Source organism: Giraffa tippelskirchi, chromosome 5 (genome assembly GCF_054371585.1).
Source record: "Giraffa tippelskirchi isolate mGirTip1 chromosome 5, T2T-mGirTip1v1.2.pri, whole genome shotgun sequence".
Lineage (NCBI taxonomy): Eukaryota > Metazoa > Chordata > Mammalia > Artiodactyla > Giraffidae > Giraffa > Giraffa tippelskirchi.
In genome coordinates this window covers 91,424,888-91,442,248 of record NC_137279.1, presented here as the reverse complement: position 1 = coordinate 91,442,248, position 17,361 = coordinate 91,424,888, and the positions used below count along the sequence as shown (strand labels likewise).

Sequence of the window (17,361 nt, the reverse complement as noted above, 5' to 3'; positions counted from 1 at the left end):
GTTAAGATTTTAACAATGCTAAGTTTTTAACAATGGGTATCACTTGTGGTGTTAACTTATAAGGAAGACTAACTTTTACATTATATACTTTTTAAATGTTTTAGTTTATGCGTTAGCTTATGATTGTTTTAAAATTAAAATATGGACTTCAAACCATATTATCACATTTTCAAAAAATGTTTGAATTAAGGAAGAAAGCATATTCCTAAAACTTCTAGAAGCTGCAACAAATATAGAACTGTGGATGTAGTGAAACTTACAAAGATTATATCTCATTATAAATATGGCAGCATCTAGATTGGCTTGAGCATATAAAATATGTCATTAAAACTGAATGCAACCACAACAGAATTTTATGTAACTTTGATTTAATTCTAGTTTGGTAATAGTGACCCCCAAATTCACTGAGTCACATATTTTATGGAGGAACAGGATGATCAATGTAAGAAACATGGCTAGAGCTCTGTACTGTCCGCCCAGAGAAAGCACTTGCAAAAAAAATATGGATGCAGCTCTCTGTATGGAGGAGTCCCACAAAATCACTAACCTTGGGTTCATGCACTCTAAGCTTCACTGTCTCACTATCCCCAAGATCTCAAGTTCTTTTATTCCAATCCTGTTTTCACTTATAGAAAGAATTTAGAGCAGAGTTTGACCTGTACCTGAAAGAACTAATAGGAATCAAGTTCTAATAACAAAGTTTTTCCCACTCCTGAGTTCAGGTTGGTTCTTCTAGATGATCTCTTCAAAGCTTGAGCAAATTGTACTTCACAGTAGATGCAGAAATAGTTTTATAGAGGTAAGCACCTGGATGAGGTGTACTGGAATGCTAATTCTCCCAGAATCTCTGAAGGACATAATAGTTCTGAGGTTTGGAGTCGTGGATGGTTTTCCAAGAGCAGAATCTTCGGTAACTCTACATAACATCATCATAGTCCATATCTGTAAGATCTGCATTCTTTAGCCTGGAATATATGGCTGAGGGGTCCTAGAAGCAAAGGTAGAACTTGAGCAGGATAGAACATGGATAGAACTCGAGCAGGGAAAACAAGTAGAACATATTTTCTCCAGGTTCTCTTTCTGATCAGCCTGGATACACCCTACCATGGTGCGCTACTTAAGACAGAACACAGAGCTTTCTGGAAGACTGTGGCCCTAGGCATTTTCAAAGGGCATGCATCCACTTTTTGGGCTACGGACATGCTCCTGATGAGCTGTAAACTGAACTACATATGCAAAACCTTCTTTCATTTTTATGGGCCTTTATTAGGCCATTCCATGGGCTATAATTTTTTAAGGGTATCAGAATTTTGTATGCATAAACTAAATTTAGCCTGTCACTATAGTTTATTAAGGACTTGAATCCTGTTCTGAAACATTTGGCTGCCACATCACACTAGACAAAATTATAAAGCACCTCCTCTATTTGCACACATGCAGAGTTAGAGTTTCTGCAATTTTCTGAAAGCAATTTTGTATTATTAATGAAGTCTTGAATTGATCAAGGTTTAGAAATTACCAATTTTTCAATGACAAAAATCACTCTTAGTTTCATTTTATTCAATATCAATTTAGTTTTTGACATGTTGTTTGGCTAGCCTTACAGCACAAAGTGATGTATGTGTGGTTCAACAGTATTTCAAAATAAAGATTTTCAGACCAACAGAACTTTTAGACTAAGCATGCACTACAGTTTAGCTACAAACCTTCATACATCCATTGCTAAAAATATACATATACGAGCCTCTAAAATTATCTTGTATAAAGACACTTTACTGTTATAATTGGATGTTTTTATCCCCATTGTGTGGGGAGATAAAATAGGAGATAGATGATGAGATCTTTTGTTTTTCCTAAGTGGCCATAGTTTTAGAAGTTTGAAACACAGTCGCCAGAAGAAGGAGTGAAAGAGCAAGGAAGAAAGAACAAGAATTCTAACTCACCTTATGCCCAAGACATGTCCCCGGGGGTTCCTCTGTGAAGACAAATATATGTGAGATTCCCTTTAGAGTCCTTCCTTAAATTAATGTTAATAAAGGCTTCTTCCTCTCCTATTTCTTGTAGCTTGTATCCATTAATATTTTCTGTCTTACTTTTCTGCCATCACAAATATGGCTAGTAAAATTGGCACATTCTGGTCTGAGGGCCAGATGGTCCGCATTTGTTGTTGCTGTTTAATTGCAAAGTTGTCTCTGACTCTTTTGCAACCCCATGGACTGTAGCCCACCAGGCTCCTCTGTGCATGGGATTTCCCAGGCAAGAACACTGGAGTGGATTGCCATTTCCTGTTCCAGGGGATATTCCTGACCCAGGGATTGAACCTGCAGCTCCTGCATTGGCAGGTGGATTCTTTACCACTGAGCACCAGAGAAACCCCCCCTGGCATAAATACCTCTCAATATTTCTGTGTGCATCAAGCACAGGGTGGGACTACAGCCACAACTAGGCAGCCGTTTTGGGGTGCTATAAGGAATACGGAGTTGGTACCATTTCCAAGGCTGCCATCAGTCGGGGAGTGAGATACACACGTTGACATTATCACTGGGACCTACTCAAGGCAGCTTCCAGACCACAGGCCAACTTTCAGATAAGCATAGCAAAACTCATATTCAATTCCAAGGGTAGAAGCAGCAGTGCCAGCTGCCGTGTTGCCATACACAGTCACTGATTATCCTCCTGGCTCCAGGAAAGACAAAATCAGAGACAAATTCACCCTCTCATGTCTCACCTGCTGCTGATGGCTGTTCCTGTTGCACACAGTACACCAAAGAATAAACCTCATCCCCACTTCCAATATTCACTGAAAGAGAAAAAAGGAAGCACCCTTATATGACACAGTTCCTTCTTCTTGACATTTAATTCACTCTGTACCTACCACCTATCACAGCCGTGAGGACAGGTGAGTCACTTATTTGTAGAGGTGGCGGGGACACAGCAGAGTCAGGTTCCGTTCATAGACATCACCAGCCTCCTCTGCCTGCTTTGGCCCAGGTCATTTGGGAAGCCTCACCATTTTCATAGTCAGGGTGTAGTTGCTCTGGGGCTTGTGAGTTGAAGTAGGTGGATTCTTGGGGTACAGGGCTGGGAATGCTCCTGCAAACACAGAAACACATGCTATCTATCTGGGCTAGAATCCCAGATGTTCCAGACGTAACTATCTGGGACCATGAGTAAAATAGTGAAGGAGAGCAGCCTGAAGGAGGAAATGTCCTGAGAGAATGCTAATTTATGTGGAAATCAGCAACCAGCATAGCTGTCTGGTATAAGCCACAGCTCTATGCTTGCAGTAAGCAGGGCATTGCAGAGCATCCCTAGAGTACATATTCCAGGAGTGTAAGGTCCTTATCTGAGAGCTCTCTATGTGTGGTATCCCACACACAGGATAGTGCTATTTGCATCATAGGTTCTCAGTAAATATTGAATAAAAGAATATTTGTTTACTCCAGATGGAAGCCAGTTGCTACATAGAACAAGCAGCTTGAGGAAGAGAAAAATAATGGTCTTGCGTATGCATGTATTACTGACAAATTTCAGTAAATCTGATTTGTAATTATAATTACAAATAGATGAAATTAGTAATTTCAGCTATTCTGATTTGGAAAAAAAATCTGGATTTTACTGGCAAAAATAATAACATGCTATAAAAATGTATCAACTAAATACTGATATTTCCCAATGAAAGTATTTCAAAAATCTTTTCCTCCCCTTAATCAACAAGGACCTACTGTATAGCACAGGGAAATATACTCAGTGTTTTGTAATAGCATATAAGGGGAAAGAATATGAAAAAGAATATATTAAGATGCTGAATAATTGTGCTATATACCTGAAAGTAACACAATTAAATCAACTATACATCAATAAAATAAAATCAAAAATAAATTTTAAAAAATATCTCCCTCCTTTAATCTTCTAAGAAACATCATCAACAATTTTTCAGTATGTTGATTATTCCCTGGCCTGTATTCTGGAAATACGCATATATCTTAACTACTCTAAAATACTTCAAAGCTCTCAAAATCTTTCCATGTGTTTGTGATTTCTAGAACTCAACAAAATGATTTACATACTCTCAGATATTGGTTAGTTGATAGAATAAATGTATGAAACTGGTCAATATAGTAGAGCTTTCTTATTCTGCAGATTTAGTGAAGGAGATAAATTAGGACAAATGATGAAAGGATTTAAATTAATTAGTTAATATATAAAGAAGAAGAATAGCAGATGAAGTTACCAGTGGAAGAACTCTGGAGTGGCAGTTTTAGGTATGATAAAACATGGATAAAAGCTCACGAGAGAGAAAAATTCAAAAAAATTTTAATAGATTTATCTATATTATCAGTGCACACAGAGCAAACAGAGATCTCACCTGACTGCATCCTTGACTGTACGTCTTCCTGCAAGTCAAACAAATGAACAGACATGTCAGTGGAGGAACTCTCTCAGTGTTTTCATACAGTACTTGTGCAGGGAATGTGTCTTATTCTAGCATGCCCATTGCAAGGTGCTGTTTTGCGCCCAGATTACATCTTGGCAATTATTTGGGCAGATCCTTCATACTGCAGTTGAAGAGCTTTAGGTCCAGAAGAGTCAAATGAGTTGCCCAAAGGCAGTTAATATCAACATTGGACTTGAGCCCAAGCCTCTGTACCCACACCTATAACATTTTTTGGTTTTGGCTTTACAACCGTACAATCTAATCCTGAAAGTGCTCCCCAGGTGGCTCAGATGGTAAAGAATCTGCCTGCAATGCAAGAGACCCTAGTTCAATCTCTGGGTTGGGACAATCTCCGGAAGAAGGGAATGACTACCCACCCAGTATCCTTGCCTGGAGAATTCCATGGACAGAGGAGTTTGGTGGGCTACAGTTTATGAGGTTGCAAAGAGTTGGACACAACTGAGCAACTAACACTCACTTTTCAACCTAATCCTATCATGACAAAATGCACTGCCATAGACACATTATAGTTGGGGTGAGGTCTCCAAATATGCCTGAAAATCTTGGACTTTAAGTGAGAATCTCACATCCTCTCTTGCCCCATCTCCAACTTGCTCTATGGAGAACAGGAAACCTGGGATTAAACATGCAAATAAATATTTAATTATCAGTTGAAATGAAGTGTGAAGCTACTGGTACTCTAATTAAGAACACGTGCTATGATTTGCTTAGTCACTCAGTCGTGTATGACTCTTTGTGACCTCATGGACTGCGGCCCATCAGGCTCCTCTGTCCATGGGGATTCTCCAGGCAAGAATACTGGAGTGGGATGCCATGCCCTCCTCCAGAGGATCTTCCCAACCCAGGGATCGAATCCAGGTCTCCTGCATTGCAGGCAGATTCTTTACCGGCTGAGCCACCTAGAAGAGAATTGTAGGCTGTGTGGCCAGGTGAAACCTCTGGGAGAAAATGACATTTAAATTGAAAAGTGACAAAGACAGCAATGAAAAGACTGCGTGAATGCATGGTTGAGCATTTCAGGGAGAAAAAACCACGTGACAGTATTCTAAGGCAAATAAGAATTGGTGCATTGACTTTAACTGGCAGATAGTATAACTGGAACCGTTCATTGTATATCTCTTCCAATGGCTGATTAGTTATTTTAAATAGTTACATTTTTGTATAAACATTAAACTGCTGAAGTTCAAGGTATCAGCTTAACCTCAACTGATAACATGTGGGGATGAAGGGTTTTACTAAAAACTTTCACTACTTTATTTTTTTTTAATCTGTTTATTTATTTATTTATTTAATTGAGAAATAATTGCTTTACAGAATTAGGTTGTTTTCTGTCAAACCCCAACATGAATCAGCTATAGGTATACATATATCCCCTCCCTTTTGAACTTCCCTCCCATCTCCCTCCCCATATAACCCCTCTAGGTTGATACAGAGCCCCTGTTTGAGTTTCCTGAGCCTTACAGCAAATTCCCATTCAGTATCTATTTTACATATGGTAATGTAAGTTTCCATGTTACTCTTTCCATACATCTCACCCTCTCCTCTCCTTTCTGCATGTCCATAAGTCTATTCTCTATGTCTGTTTCTCCATTGCTGCCCTGTAAATAAATTCTTCAGTACAATTTTTCTAGATTCCTTATATATGCATTAGAATACAATATTTATATTTCTCTTTCTGACTTAGTTCACTTTGTATAATAGGTTCTAGGTTCATCTACCTCATTAAAACCAACTCAAATGTGTTCCTTTTTATGGCTGAGTAATATTCCACTATGTATATGTACCACAACTTCTTTACTTATTCATCTATTGACAGACACCTAGATTTCTTCCATGTTCTAGCTATTATAAATAGTGCTACAATGAACAATGGGATACATGTGTCTTTTTCAGTTTTGTTTTCCTGAGGATATATGCCTAGGAGTGAGATTGCTGGGTCATATGGTGGTTTTATTCCTAGTTTTTTAAGGAATCTCCATACCCTCTTCCATTGTGGCTGTATCAATTTACATTCCCACCAACAGTGCAAGAGGGTTCCCTTTTCTGTGAGCAGATCTGTAGGCAAGGTAGCTAATGGAATATATTCATCCTTAATAGTATAGATGTCACAAATCTAGCCTTATTTCAGTGAAAACAAAAGTCGCAGTAACAAAATATCAATCTCTATAAATACTAACCTATTTTTCTCTTGAGCCAGCAGCAAAATAATAGGGCCAAAATGGTGGGACCAAGGATGCCAAGCAGCAACTTAATGACTCCTAAAGTAAGAACTTCATTTCTGTCTTCCAAAGGCACTGAAAGAAGAGACCTGTACATGAGCTGCCAAGGAGAAGGGCTTGGGTTTGGGGAGCAGATATTTTGAGCACGGATTGAGGCCATTCCTGCTCTTCCCGGGACAGGTGGGACTTATTTATGCACCTAGGGACTTAAAGCTTATCACATTGATGAGAGGAGAAGAAAGGAACCAGACTTGATGTCCTCACGGCCCCTTGGATATATCTCCCAGGACAGGACTACCTGCAAAGCCTCATCTTTGGTAGCATACCCACCAGAGACATTGTGGGGTCAGAAAAACTCTTCCAGGATGCTGAGAAGAGACATTGACCAAGACAGCTCCACAACTCAAGATATACCTGTGATGTTGAGTGGTACCACCTCACTGCGCTGGGCCACCTGGCCATTGTTGGCCTCGCAGTAGTAGTTTCCAGAATCTTCTGCAGTCAGAGAGAGGTTGAAGGACACTCCTCCTCCAAAGGGAGCTGAGCTGTTCCCCAGGGGAACATCTTCATGATAAAACTGGTACAGTATCGGGGGAGAGCCTCTCTGGACTTCACAGTGAAGTTCTACCATGTGCCCCACCACCATCTGGGCCCCAGGAGCCCTGAGGGTGAGGACAGGTCGAGACACTGGAACTAAGAGAGATAGTAGACTGTCACAGGGGGTCTCTGATGATGACACACTCCCAATCCCTGCCCACAGAGGCTCAACCCCAGTGAACTTTCTCAGGGTGCCCCAGGGGAACATGCTGGCTGAGCTGAAGGGAAGTGGAACTTACTTCTGACAGTGATGCTCACCAGCTCACTGAGGCTGGGGCCATAGCCATTGTCAGCTGCACAGTAATACTGGTCAGAGTCACTCTCTCTCACTGCAGGAATCTCAAACGTTGCCATCAGTGAATGCTGGGTCTTTGTTTTCAGACTTAAACCCCGGGCTCCTCTGAACCAGAAGAAGATAATATCTCCTGTGCCCCCAGTGACCAAACACACAAGAACCAGCTTCTCTCCCTCCATCAGGTGTCCACCTGGAGGTTGTATCGCCAAGCTCACGTTACCGATGGGGACTCCTACATGAATACAAGATGACACAGGAAGGCCCTGAGTAGGGAAGGTTTCAGGGACAGGGTACTTGTGACAGTCCTGAAAACAAAGGCCTCTGGTCAAGTTGAAAGTTTATGTAAAGGTGGGATGAGGGACAGGTGAGGAGTCCTGCTGATTTGGAATTGGCACTGGTTGGGTTGATGATGGCAGGGTAAGAAAGACACCATAATATTCCTATGGAGGATGCAGTGTCTTCTCCCTGCCTAGAACGGTGTGATTACCAGAACCCTGATCTCTCAAACTCCATTTTTCAAGGCACAGAAGTGTAGTGGTTACAAGCCTAGGTTACAAAGCAAACTGCCTGGGTTGGAATGTTGGTTCCAACTCTTCTTGCGTGTGCTTGCTTGTTCGAATTATCTAAGTTCTCTGAGACTCAATTTTCCATCTGTAAAATTGAGAAGATAATGGTAGCTACCTCCTACAGTTGTGAGGGTTTAATTAACACGTGGGAAGCACTAGAACAGGGCCTGTGGCATATGAACTATTCAGTGGCTTTTGTAGAGATCCAGGTCCACAGTGTTGAGTTTTGAGCAAGTTTGGGAAAGCTCAGCTTTTGGGAGGTATTAACATTTGCTTATGGTATCATGGATACCTCTTTGTTTGAGAGTGGGAGAGGACGCCCGAAATGTCAACTCTGATATGGGATAGCATGGTTCAGAATCACAAAACACCTTCAATTCCCTTTTATCTTTCAAAATCAGACCTCAACTTCTCTTCCATAAGCCCTTCCTCCTTAGCCTTTTCCTCAAAGCCTTCTCTTACCACCTCAGTCAGATTTATCCCTTCTCTACAGTTTCTATTAATAGCCAACCTGTACAACATGACCGCCCTAGTTGTTTCAGATGCCAGCCAAGTGTCAGCTTCTCACAGTCAGGAACCACTTATTATGCAGCTTTCTCCTCCACACCCTCCAGCACAATGATGAAATGTCTTTCTAAACATTCTTTTGTTTGCTTAAACAGGAATAGCAGGAAGAAGGGAAGACTGCTTAAGAACTCTGATAAAATAAATATTAAGATGTTTTCTAAACATCTATTTTAAATACTGTTTTTTCAGGTTGAATCAATCAAGTCTTAAAAGTTGAAAGTTATTTGAGTTTATTGCCAGTAAATTGAGAGATACCATAACTTCACATGCCTCACTTTGACATTTATGGTGTCATCTATTAAAATATCCCTTATGATGTGGAAAAATTAAGATTCTCATATAGTTCTGGTGGAGTGAATGATTCAGCCACTTTGGAAGTCAGCCTGGCAGTTCAGTTACCATACAACCCACCACTTCAACTCCTAGTTCTATACCTAAGAGAACTGAAAGCATGTATCTATACAAAAATTTGTGCATGAGTGTTCACAGCAGATTATCCATAATAGTCAAAAGTGGAAATAGCCCAAATGTCCATCAACTGATAAACTGATAAATAAAATGCAGTATATTCATATGATGAAATGTTATTCAGCTGTAAAAGGGAATGAAGTATTGATACATCTAAACATCAAGGAATCTTGAAAATATTGCCTAAGTGAAAGGAGCCAATGACAAAGGACAAAATGTTATATGATTCCATTTATATGACATGTTCAGAATAGGCAAATCCATGGAGATAGAAAGTACATGGGTGGCTGCATAGAGCTAGGGAGAGAGGAGGGGGAAATGGTGACTGACTGATAATGAATAAGGGATTTGTTTTGGGGATGATGGAAATGGTCTAAAGTTGATCGTGGTGAAGGCTATCTAACTGTGAATGCCCTAAAAACTAATTGTGCACTTCAAATGGGTGGATTTTGCACTATGTGAATTATATCTCAGTAAAACTGTTATTTAAAAAAGTTAAAGAGATGTCCCTGGGGGTCCAGTGGTTAAGACTCTGCCTTTCAGTGCAGAGGGCATGAGTTCAATCCTTTGTTGGGGAGCTAAGGTACCACATGCTGTGGGATGTAGCCAAAAGTTTAAAAAATTATCAACTAAAAAAATTTTTTTAAAATGACTCTGATAAAGAGAAGTTTAGGTATATGCCTCAAACAGCATCCATGCATGCAGGAGCAGAACACAATAGTCAGGGAAGACCAGACTCATGTCTCTGCCTGTCTTGGCCCACCCCAGCAGAGGTCCCCACTGGCACTCACTGTGAACTTCTATAGGGACTCTTCGGCTCAATTTGGCTTTGATAGATGTTATCTTTGCTTGACACCAGTAGGACCCTGAGTCTTCCTTCCGCACGGCAGGAATCCGGAATTCCGGGAGGCTGTCCCAGTCCAGCTGTAGGGCCCGACCATCTTTGTAAAAGCGGAACTGGAGCTTGGCATCCAACTTCTGTGGAGGGGGCTGGGTCTTACAAGTCAGGGTCATTGTGTTCCCCTCTATGGGCGGAGAGGGGCTGACTATCAGAAACAGTTCTAGAGGGAAGAAATAAACACATATTCTAGGGCAATGGAGCTCAGAGATCCTGATCAGAGGCACTTTGTGTTCTCAGCAAGACTCAAAGAACCAGCTCATTGGACACACAGATCACTTCTCACATTACCACCCTGCCTGGACATGGCCCATGGGCTTTCAACTGCTAACACGCAACTGTTTACATCCTGCCCCTACACAGTGTCACTTCCTTCCACAAGGCAAACCCTTCCCTTTGACCTGGCTCTTACTCTTTGAAGTTTCTATCCATGAACTGAAAGCACTCTTGGAGACAATGCAGGGATACTGATGACTGTCACTAGAGTTGGCATTGGAGAAGACGAACCTCAAAGTTTTAGGAAAATAGACTTCATTTATCCTTGTGATAAGCCGTACTTGTCATTTTCTTCTGTTCCCCTTTCCCTGATGTCTCAGACCCACATTATCTCTTTCAGAGGTAGAATATGACATATGGAAGATAAGTCATTTTGGGAAATACTCAGATGAACTTGATTTCTTTACTATTCTTTCCTGCCCCTTTTATTGCTATTCTTAATGGAAGGAACAAGCATACACTTGCCAAGAAATAGTCTGCACCCACACATCCATGTGGCCCAGATCCCTTGCTCTGGGGCCTCTATACAAACCCCTACAGAAGTCATGTATCCTTTTTTGGCCATAGGGGGGCTCTTTTCTGGATGAATTAAAGAAGAGTAAAGTTGTATTCTGCTTTCATCTTACGTCCTTACCTATCCAAGTTGCAGCAGTTCATGAAATATCAAAAGCCCTGATAGCATTTGCTCATATAGGCATTTGTTTATCCAACCTTCAGAGACTCTGTTAAAAGCCTCTTTGTCTCCTTATCAGGTGAAAATGCTAAGTGTTCTAGATCACTGAGGGGTGATCCCTGGCCCAGTATCTGTAATCTCCAAGCCTTCTTATTGGAATGCTTTACCCTTGGACTTCTAACAATTCAATTCAACCATGGTACCATGATAGCTCAGTTGGTAAAGAATTCACCTGCAATGCAGGAGACCCCAGTTCAATTCCTGGGTCGGGAAGATCTGCTGGAGAAAGGATAGGCTACCCTCTCCAGTATTCTGGCTTGGAGAATTCCATGGCAGTCCATGGTAGTCCACTCAGAGTCAGTCACGACTGAGCAACTTTCACTTTCATGGTACCAAAATGTTTACCTGTGGTGAGGCATGGACTACCCTGTGCATTTAGTCATTTTCTCTCCTTGGAAAATTGTAGTCCCCAGAGGACTGAGGAGCAACACAGCCTTTGGAGCAGGGCAGGAAAAGGAAATAAAAAAAGACAACTGTAACTCATTCTTTTGAATGGGCCTGGGGTGAAGATGGGTAAGACCCTGGACAGGGCAGTTTGCACAGGTCCAAAGGTGAGTCTTGCAGTTCAGAGCTTGTTTCAGAAAATTCTCAGTCACGGAGACTACCTGGCAAATTCCTGGTGGCCAAAGCTTTGTTTCTTCATCCTGGATGTGGCTTTAAATTTCTACTGCGGCTACAATGAGTCACACACACTTGTGGAGTAAAACTAGAGCCAGGCACAAGGCATCATGGCATCAACACAAGGTGTGAGTTAGCCTTGGACAAACGTCAGGTGAGTAACTGAGTATTTCTGGTCATAGGAATTTCCGTGTTTCCTAGTTTCACATGAAGCCTGTGTTGGACTAGCAGGATAACATCTTTTAAACCTACACAAGACAGCAGTCTTTGATATATTGTTGTTGTTGTTGTTCAGTTGCCAACTCAAGTCCAACTCTTTGTATCCCATGGACTGCTGCATGCCAGGCTTCCCTGTCCCTCAGTATCTCCTGGAGTTTGCCCAAGTTCATGTCCATTGAATCGATGATGCCATCCAACCATCTCATCCTCTGTTACCCTCTTCTCCTTCTGCCTTCAATCTTTCCCAGCATCAGGGTCTTTTCCAGTGAGTCAGCTGTTCACATCAAGTGGTCAAAGTATTGGAACTTCAGCTTCATACTTTAGTGGAAAATTTCTTCTGGGGGAAAATTTCCTTCCCTCTTTGCCTGGTAAAAGTAAGACTGAACTGGGAGCAAAGTAATGAAGTATGCTTGCATAAACCAGAGTCTGAGACAGAAATCCCACTGAGATAACAGTTATGGCTGCAGAGGAGGGCTGGAAATAGGAAGAAGGCAGTAGTCTACAATTTGTATGTGCCTAGAGCATTGGCTATAATGTTCTCTGTGGAGGTATGACTTTGGCATTTTCTTCAGTCCTCTGGTGGTGCATCCAACTGGGGAATACACAGGGGCTTTGGAACTCTTTCAGCAGAGAGCAGAGATTCTTCCAATATCAGTCTTTAGCACTCCCTGACTTCCTTGTGCAAACAGCATCACCCTCCCTAAACTGATATGTCCCAGTAAAAGAGACTGTCTAAAGAAGATCAGAGCAAGACCTGCTCTATCAGCTGAGTATGTACATGTCACGTGCAGAGACTGGTGTGAACACAAGCTGTCTGGGCCCAAGGGAGCTGCTGTTGTCTGTATACCGGATACCAGACAACCATCCACAGACCTCTTGCACTAGCTCAAGCAACAAGATACCCACAGATAGTGAAGAAGAAAAGGAAGTGAGACTCACCAGTTGATTCGCAGAGTGGAGCTGGGAGAGAATTCAGCAGAGATCCGTCAGTACGAGGTGGCAAATCCCAAACATACCTAAAGTTTAACTTCCCCAAGGACTTGTCCAACAACTCACCTTCCTTTCTTTGTGCCCTCCTTCTCTCCTTTTTCTCTCTGTCCTTCTCTTTTTCCCTCCCTACCACTTTATTTTTCTACCCCTTCCCTGCCCTGCTTCCTTCCTCCTTTCTCTCTGTTCCTTTTCCCATATTCCACTTCAATCACCTGCCTACAAAATGACACACAGTTCTGCTTTGTGATCAAAATTTCCAATAGTTTCTCTCACCTGTGATTATGAGATGGTGTCTTTGTTCTATAACTACTTAGTGACTTTCATTCTCAAGCACATCATCCTCACCTCATCTCTCAAAAGTCTGATGACCCAGCTCTAAAGACTGGCTGACTCATCAGCAAGGAGAGTGGACAGGGTCATAGGCAAGACATGATGCCCCTTTATTTGACAACTTCAGAGCAGAGGAGGCTTAGGTCCAGAGAAAGAATTTAGATTTCTCCAAAGATTCTCTCATCTCTCAAGAATTTACCATAATATTGTAGCATATGGTTAAAAATGGAAAATTCTGGAGGAAATGTAGGCTTTGTAGCTAGATGAGGTTGATTTGAATCCTGACTCTTCCTCTTATGAGCTGTGTGACTCTGGAAAAAACATTTTACCTCTCTGTGCTTTAGTTTCCTGTAAAATGGAGATAATAATAAACCTACCTCACAGAGTTTTGTGAAGATTAAATGAGTTGATATCCACAAAACGCTTAGAAGAATGTCTGGAATTCATCTAGCATTCAGTAAATTTTATCTCACTATTATTATCTATTTTAGCCCAGTTTAGTCTGAGATGCCTACAGTTTTAGAGTAAATGTTTATTTGAATAATTAGCTCCTCAAGTACAAGAAGGGAATCAATGAGGGCTAGCATAAAAGTTACATTTTATTTACTCATCCATACAACAAATAATTTTGAGTGCTTACTGTATGTCAGGCCTTGTACATTGCACTTAGATTGCAGGAGTGACCTTGAATGACAATCTTTTCCATTAAGGAATTTATATTATAGTAGAAGAGAGTCAACTAAAAAATAAATATGGGCTGATTAACGTTGAAGTTGGACAGAAAATGACAAAATTCTATAAAGCAATTATCCTTCAATAAAAAATAAATAAATATGCAACATGATGTCAGAGAATGGTCAGTGCTATATGAAAAATAAAACAAAAAAATAAGTTTCAGAGTATCTTGGGATTGTCTTGACTATTTAGATAGATGTCAATTGAGTAGAAACATGAATGAAATTAGAGAGCAGTCCTTTTGAATATTTGGGAAAAAAAACATTCCTGGCAGAGAAACAGTAAACACAAAGACCTTGAGAGGAAATGAGCTTGTCCAAGGCAGAATAAGAAGGCAGGTGCACCTGGAACTGTCTACTTGAGGGGGAGAGTGGTTGATATTTTTGTGTGAGAAGTAAGCAGGAGCCAGTCACAGAAGGCTTGGTGGACTTGGTCATAGCTTTGTATTTTGTTCATGATGTAACTGGGGACCATGGACAGTTCTGACTTGATATCCATTTGTAAAATCACTCTTCCACCGTGGAAAGAACTACAGACTTGCAAGAAAAGCAGGGAGAAAATCAGTGGGAATTTAGTCTGAAAGAGTGAGGATGATGGCTTGGGTTAGGCAGTACTGGTGCTGTGATGGGGACAAATTTCAGTATAAGTTTGGAGGTAGAATCAATAGGAATTACTTGTGAATTTAATATAAAGTATAGAGGAAAGAGAGGAATTAAGTGTATCTAGGAGTATACTAGGAAGAATGGTGGTGATGTTTACAAAAATGAAGGAAAGATAGGGAGTGATAGGTTAAGTTCCATGGTGGTAGTGGTGGTTCATGTAAGTCAAAGGATCTGTTTGGACATGTTGAGATTAAAATACATATTAGACAGTTGGATAGCAGTTGAATATATGCAAGGTGTTCAAAAGTGAGATCAAAGTTGGATAAGTAACTTGATTTAAAGGTGTTTAAAATGGCACATAAAATGACTAAAGTATATAACTTGGGGAAATGAGTATGGATGGAGAAAAGTCTATATGCCAGTCTTGGGAAAGTCAAACATTTTGAGGTCAGTAAAGCATCCAGTATTAAGTTAGAAAGAAAACCAACAGAATATACTATTAAGAAGCCAAGTGGGAAAGTATTTCCAGAAGTTGGAATAGTCAACTATGGTCTGAGATGTTGAACAAAATGAGAAATAAAAATTGAATCCTGGATGAAGCAACGTGTAGGTGGTTGATGATATTAATCAGAGTGGTTTTAGTGGAGTGGTAGAGGCAAAGATTGATTGAAGTGGAATCAAAAAAGGATAAGGAAGAGCTATAAGGACCTAAAACTGTTTAACAATATCCAAGAGTTAGGAAGAGTTGACTCCAAAGGGATTAAGGACTTGAGGGAATTTTTTAAGTGATAGAAATGTTCTGTATTTTGATTGTGGTGGTAGTCACATGACTCCAAATCTTTGTCAAAAATCAAAGTGCATCAAAAAGTGAATGTTACTACAAAGAAAATTAACAATGAATTTTAAAAAGAAAGGATGGTTAGGTAAAGATAGCAACTCACTGAAAACTACAAAGGGATACATTGAATGGTGAAGCAAATGGAGGTCACATTTCTATGATTTTAAAATAGAAGATATTATAGCATACTTGTATATTTATAGGGAGAGCCCAGGATGGAGAAACATTTTGATGATGGAACCAGGGAGTCTGGGCCCAGTTTACAAGTGGAGAGTCCTGCCTTCAATAGGATGAGGGAAAATATATCCATAATAGGGGGGAAAAAGGCACAGTATGTAAATACAGAGGTGGGCAGGTTGATAGATACAGCAGTGGAAAGATGAAGAAATTTTCTTTTGATTGCTTTTCTTCTTCTCAGTGTTCTAAATTAAGAGCAACAAGAGGAAAGTTTGAGGAGAAAGGAGGAAGTAGAAGGAAGTGGTCATCTAGAATGGAAGAGCACTGACTCCGAAAGAATAGGAGAATTGTGTGGCACCTCTAATAGCCACCTGAGATTGGTGTACTACATTTAGAAAGAAAGAAAGGCAGCAGTATTGTACCTTTTGTTTAGAGTCACATTCAGTTGCTCAGGCACAGGTGTAAAGCATGCAGAAAAGAATGTTAGTCAGAAGAGCACTATGGGGAAGAGAGGTGATGATGTATCCAAGGGAGTATCGTGATGAACTCTGAGAAGTGAGGACACAGAGTATAGTAATTGACAATGGAAAAGTAAGACTGGGGAGTGGAAGGCATGTTGAATATGGTGCATTAGATAAAGTGAGCTGGAAATATGCTGTAATTGGATGGGAAGGTGGATGCTGAAATCAAAGACTATAGAAGGGGGACAGTTGTTGGTAATCACAAGTTCTGAGGTTTGATGGTAGAAATAGGGGACGCCAAGGAAGGATGGGGGCTTCCCTGGTGGCTCAGATAGTAAAGAATCTCTCTGCAATGTGGGAGACCCAGGTGGTTCCTGGATCAGGAATATCCCCTGGAGAAGGGAGTAATTACCCGCTCCAGTATTCTTGCCCAGAGAAAAGAATTCCATGGACAGAGGAGCCTAGCAAGCTACAGTCCATGGGATTGCAAAGAGTCAAAGATAACTGAGTGACTAACACACAACACAAGGGAGAAAATAGGGAAATCATTTTGATGATAAGAAGGGAAAGGTACTAAGAGGCCAATTTGTTGTATGAATTATCTTTGTGACTATCAAAACCACCAAGAACAAAGTCAGAATCAATAGAGGAAAGAAAGATAGAAAGTGAACACTTCCTATGAAATAAAAAATAAAATGGCAGTTTTCTTCCAAAATCTGGCTCTCCAGTATCTATGATTTTCTGCCCAGCTCTGAGTCCTCAGTGGGGAGTAAAGATCTGACTACACCTGACCATCACTGGGCAGAAACTCAGTCCTGAGAAACCCCAAAGCTTCAGAAGGCAGGGCGCTAGGGGATAGAATCCCATACCCTTCTCTGAGTTGTCCTACTCACCACAGATCAACAGCAGGAGCCTCAGCAGCATGAGGACCAGGTTGGGGAGTGGACATGGAACTGAAGGTACCCTCTCATCTAAAAAAGGATTCAACTTAGGGTCAAAAGCCTGTGGCTTGTCAGAAGTTTGAGGAAGTCAGGATCAGAAGTCACGTGATCGGAAGCACACATGTACAAAAATAGAAGGAACAAGAGTCTTCTGAGAGCCACTCTATTTCCTCTGCTCTGGAGGCCAAAAAGATTAAATACACTCCTGTTTATAGTTTGCTTCTATTTCCAAATTTTGAAGACAGTGCATATTAATACATCAGCGCCTTCTTTAAGAACTCATAGCTCAAAGTAAATTTCCCAAAGGCAGATTCTGACTTTGATGGGCGTCTCATCAGGCAGTGGTCCTGCTGAAATTCAAATGGCATGTTT

The 17,361-nt window shown here is 40.9% G+C and overlaps 1 protein-coding gene across 3 annotated transcripts; it reads right to left on the bottom strand.

The window, feature by feature from the left end:
* Positions 1 to 351: 351 nt before the first annotated feature.
* FCRL1 (Fc receptor like 1) lies at positions 352 to 17,021 on the bottom strand. Of its 3 annotated transcripts, XM_081494060.1 has the most exons (11): positions 16,942 to 17,021; positions 12,855 to 12,875; positions 9,963 to 10,232; positions 7,515 to 7,802; positions 7,093 to 7,371; positions 6,637 to 6,753; positions 4,370 to 4,397; positions 3,011 to 3,093; positions 2,729 to 2,800; positions 1,944 to 1,975; positions 352 to 988 (listed from the first exon to the last, which is right to left on the bottom strand). In XM_081494060.1, exons 1-11 carry the CDS (start codon positions 16,970 to 16,972, stop codon positions 917 to 919), a joined length of 1,293 nt encoding a protein of 430 aa, XP_081350186.1. In that variant the 5' UTR covers positions 16,973 to 17,021; the 3' UTR covers positions 352 to 916. The 3 variants fall into 3 exon arrangements, with proteins under 3 accessions (XP_081350186.1, XP_081350188.1, XP_081350187.1); XM_081494062.1 differs by lacking the exon at positions 6,637 to 6,753; XM_081494061.1 differs by lacking the exon at positions 12,855 to 12,875 and having other exon boundaries at positions 9,963 to 10,213.
* Positions 17,022 to 17,361: the final 340 nt, after the last annotated feature.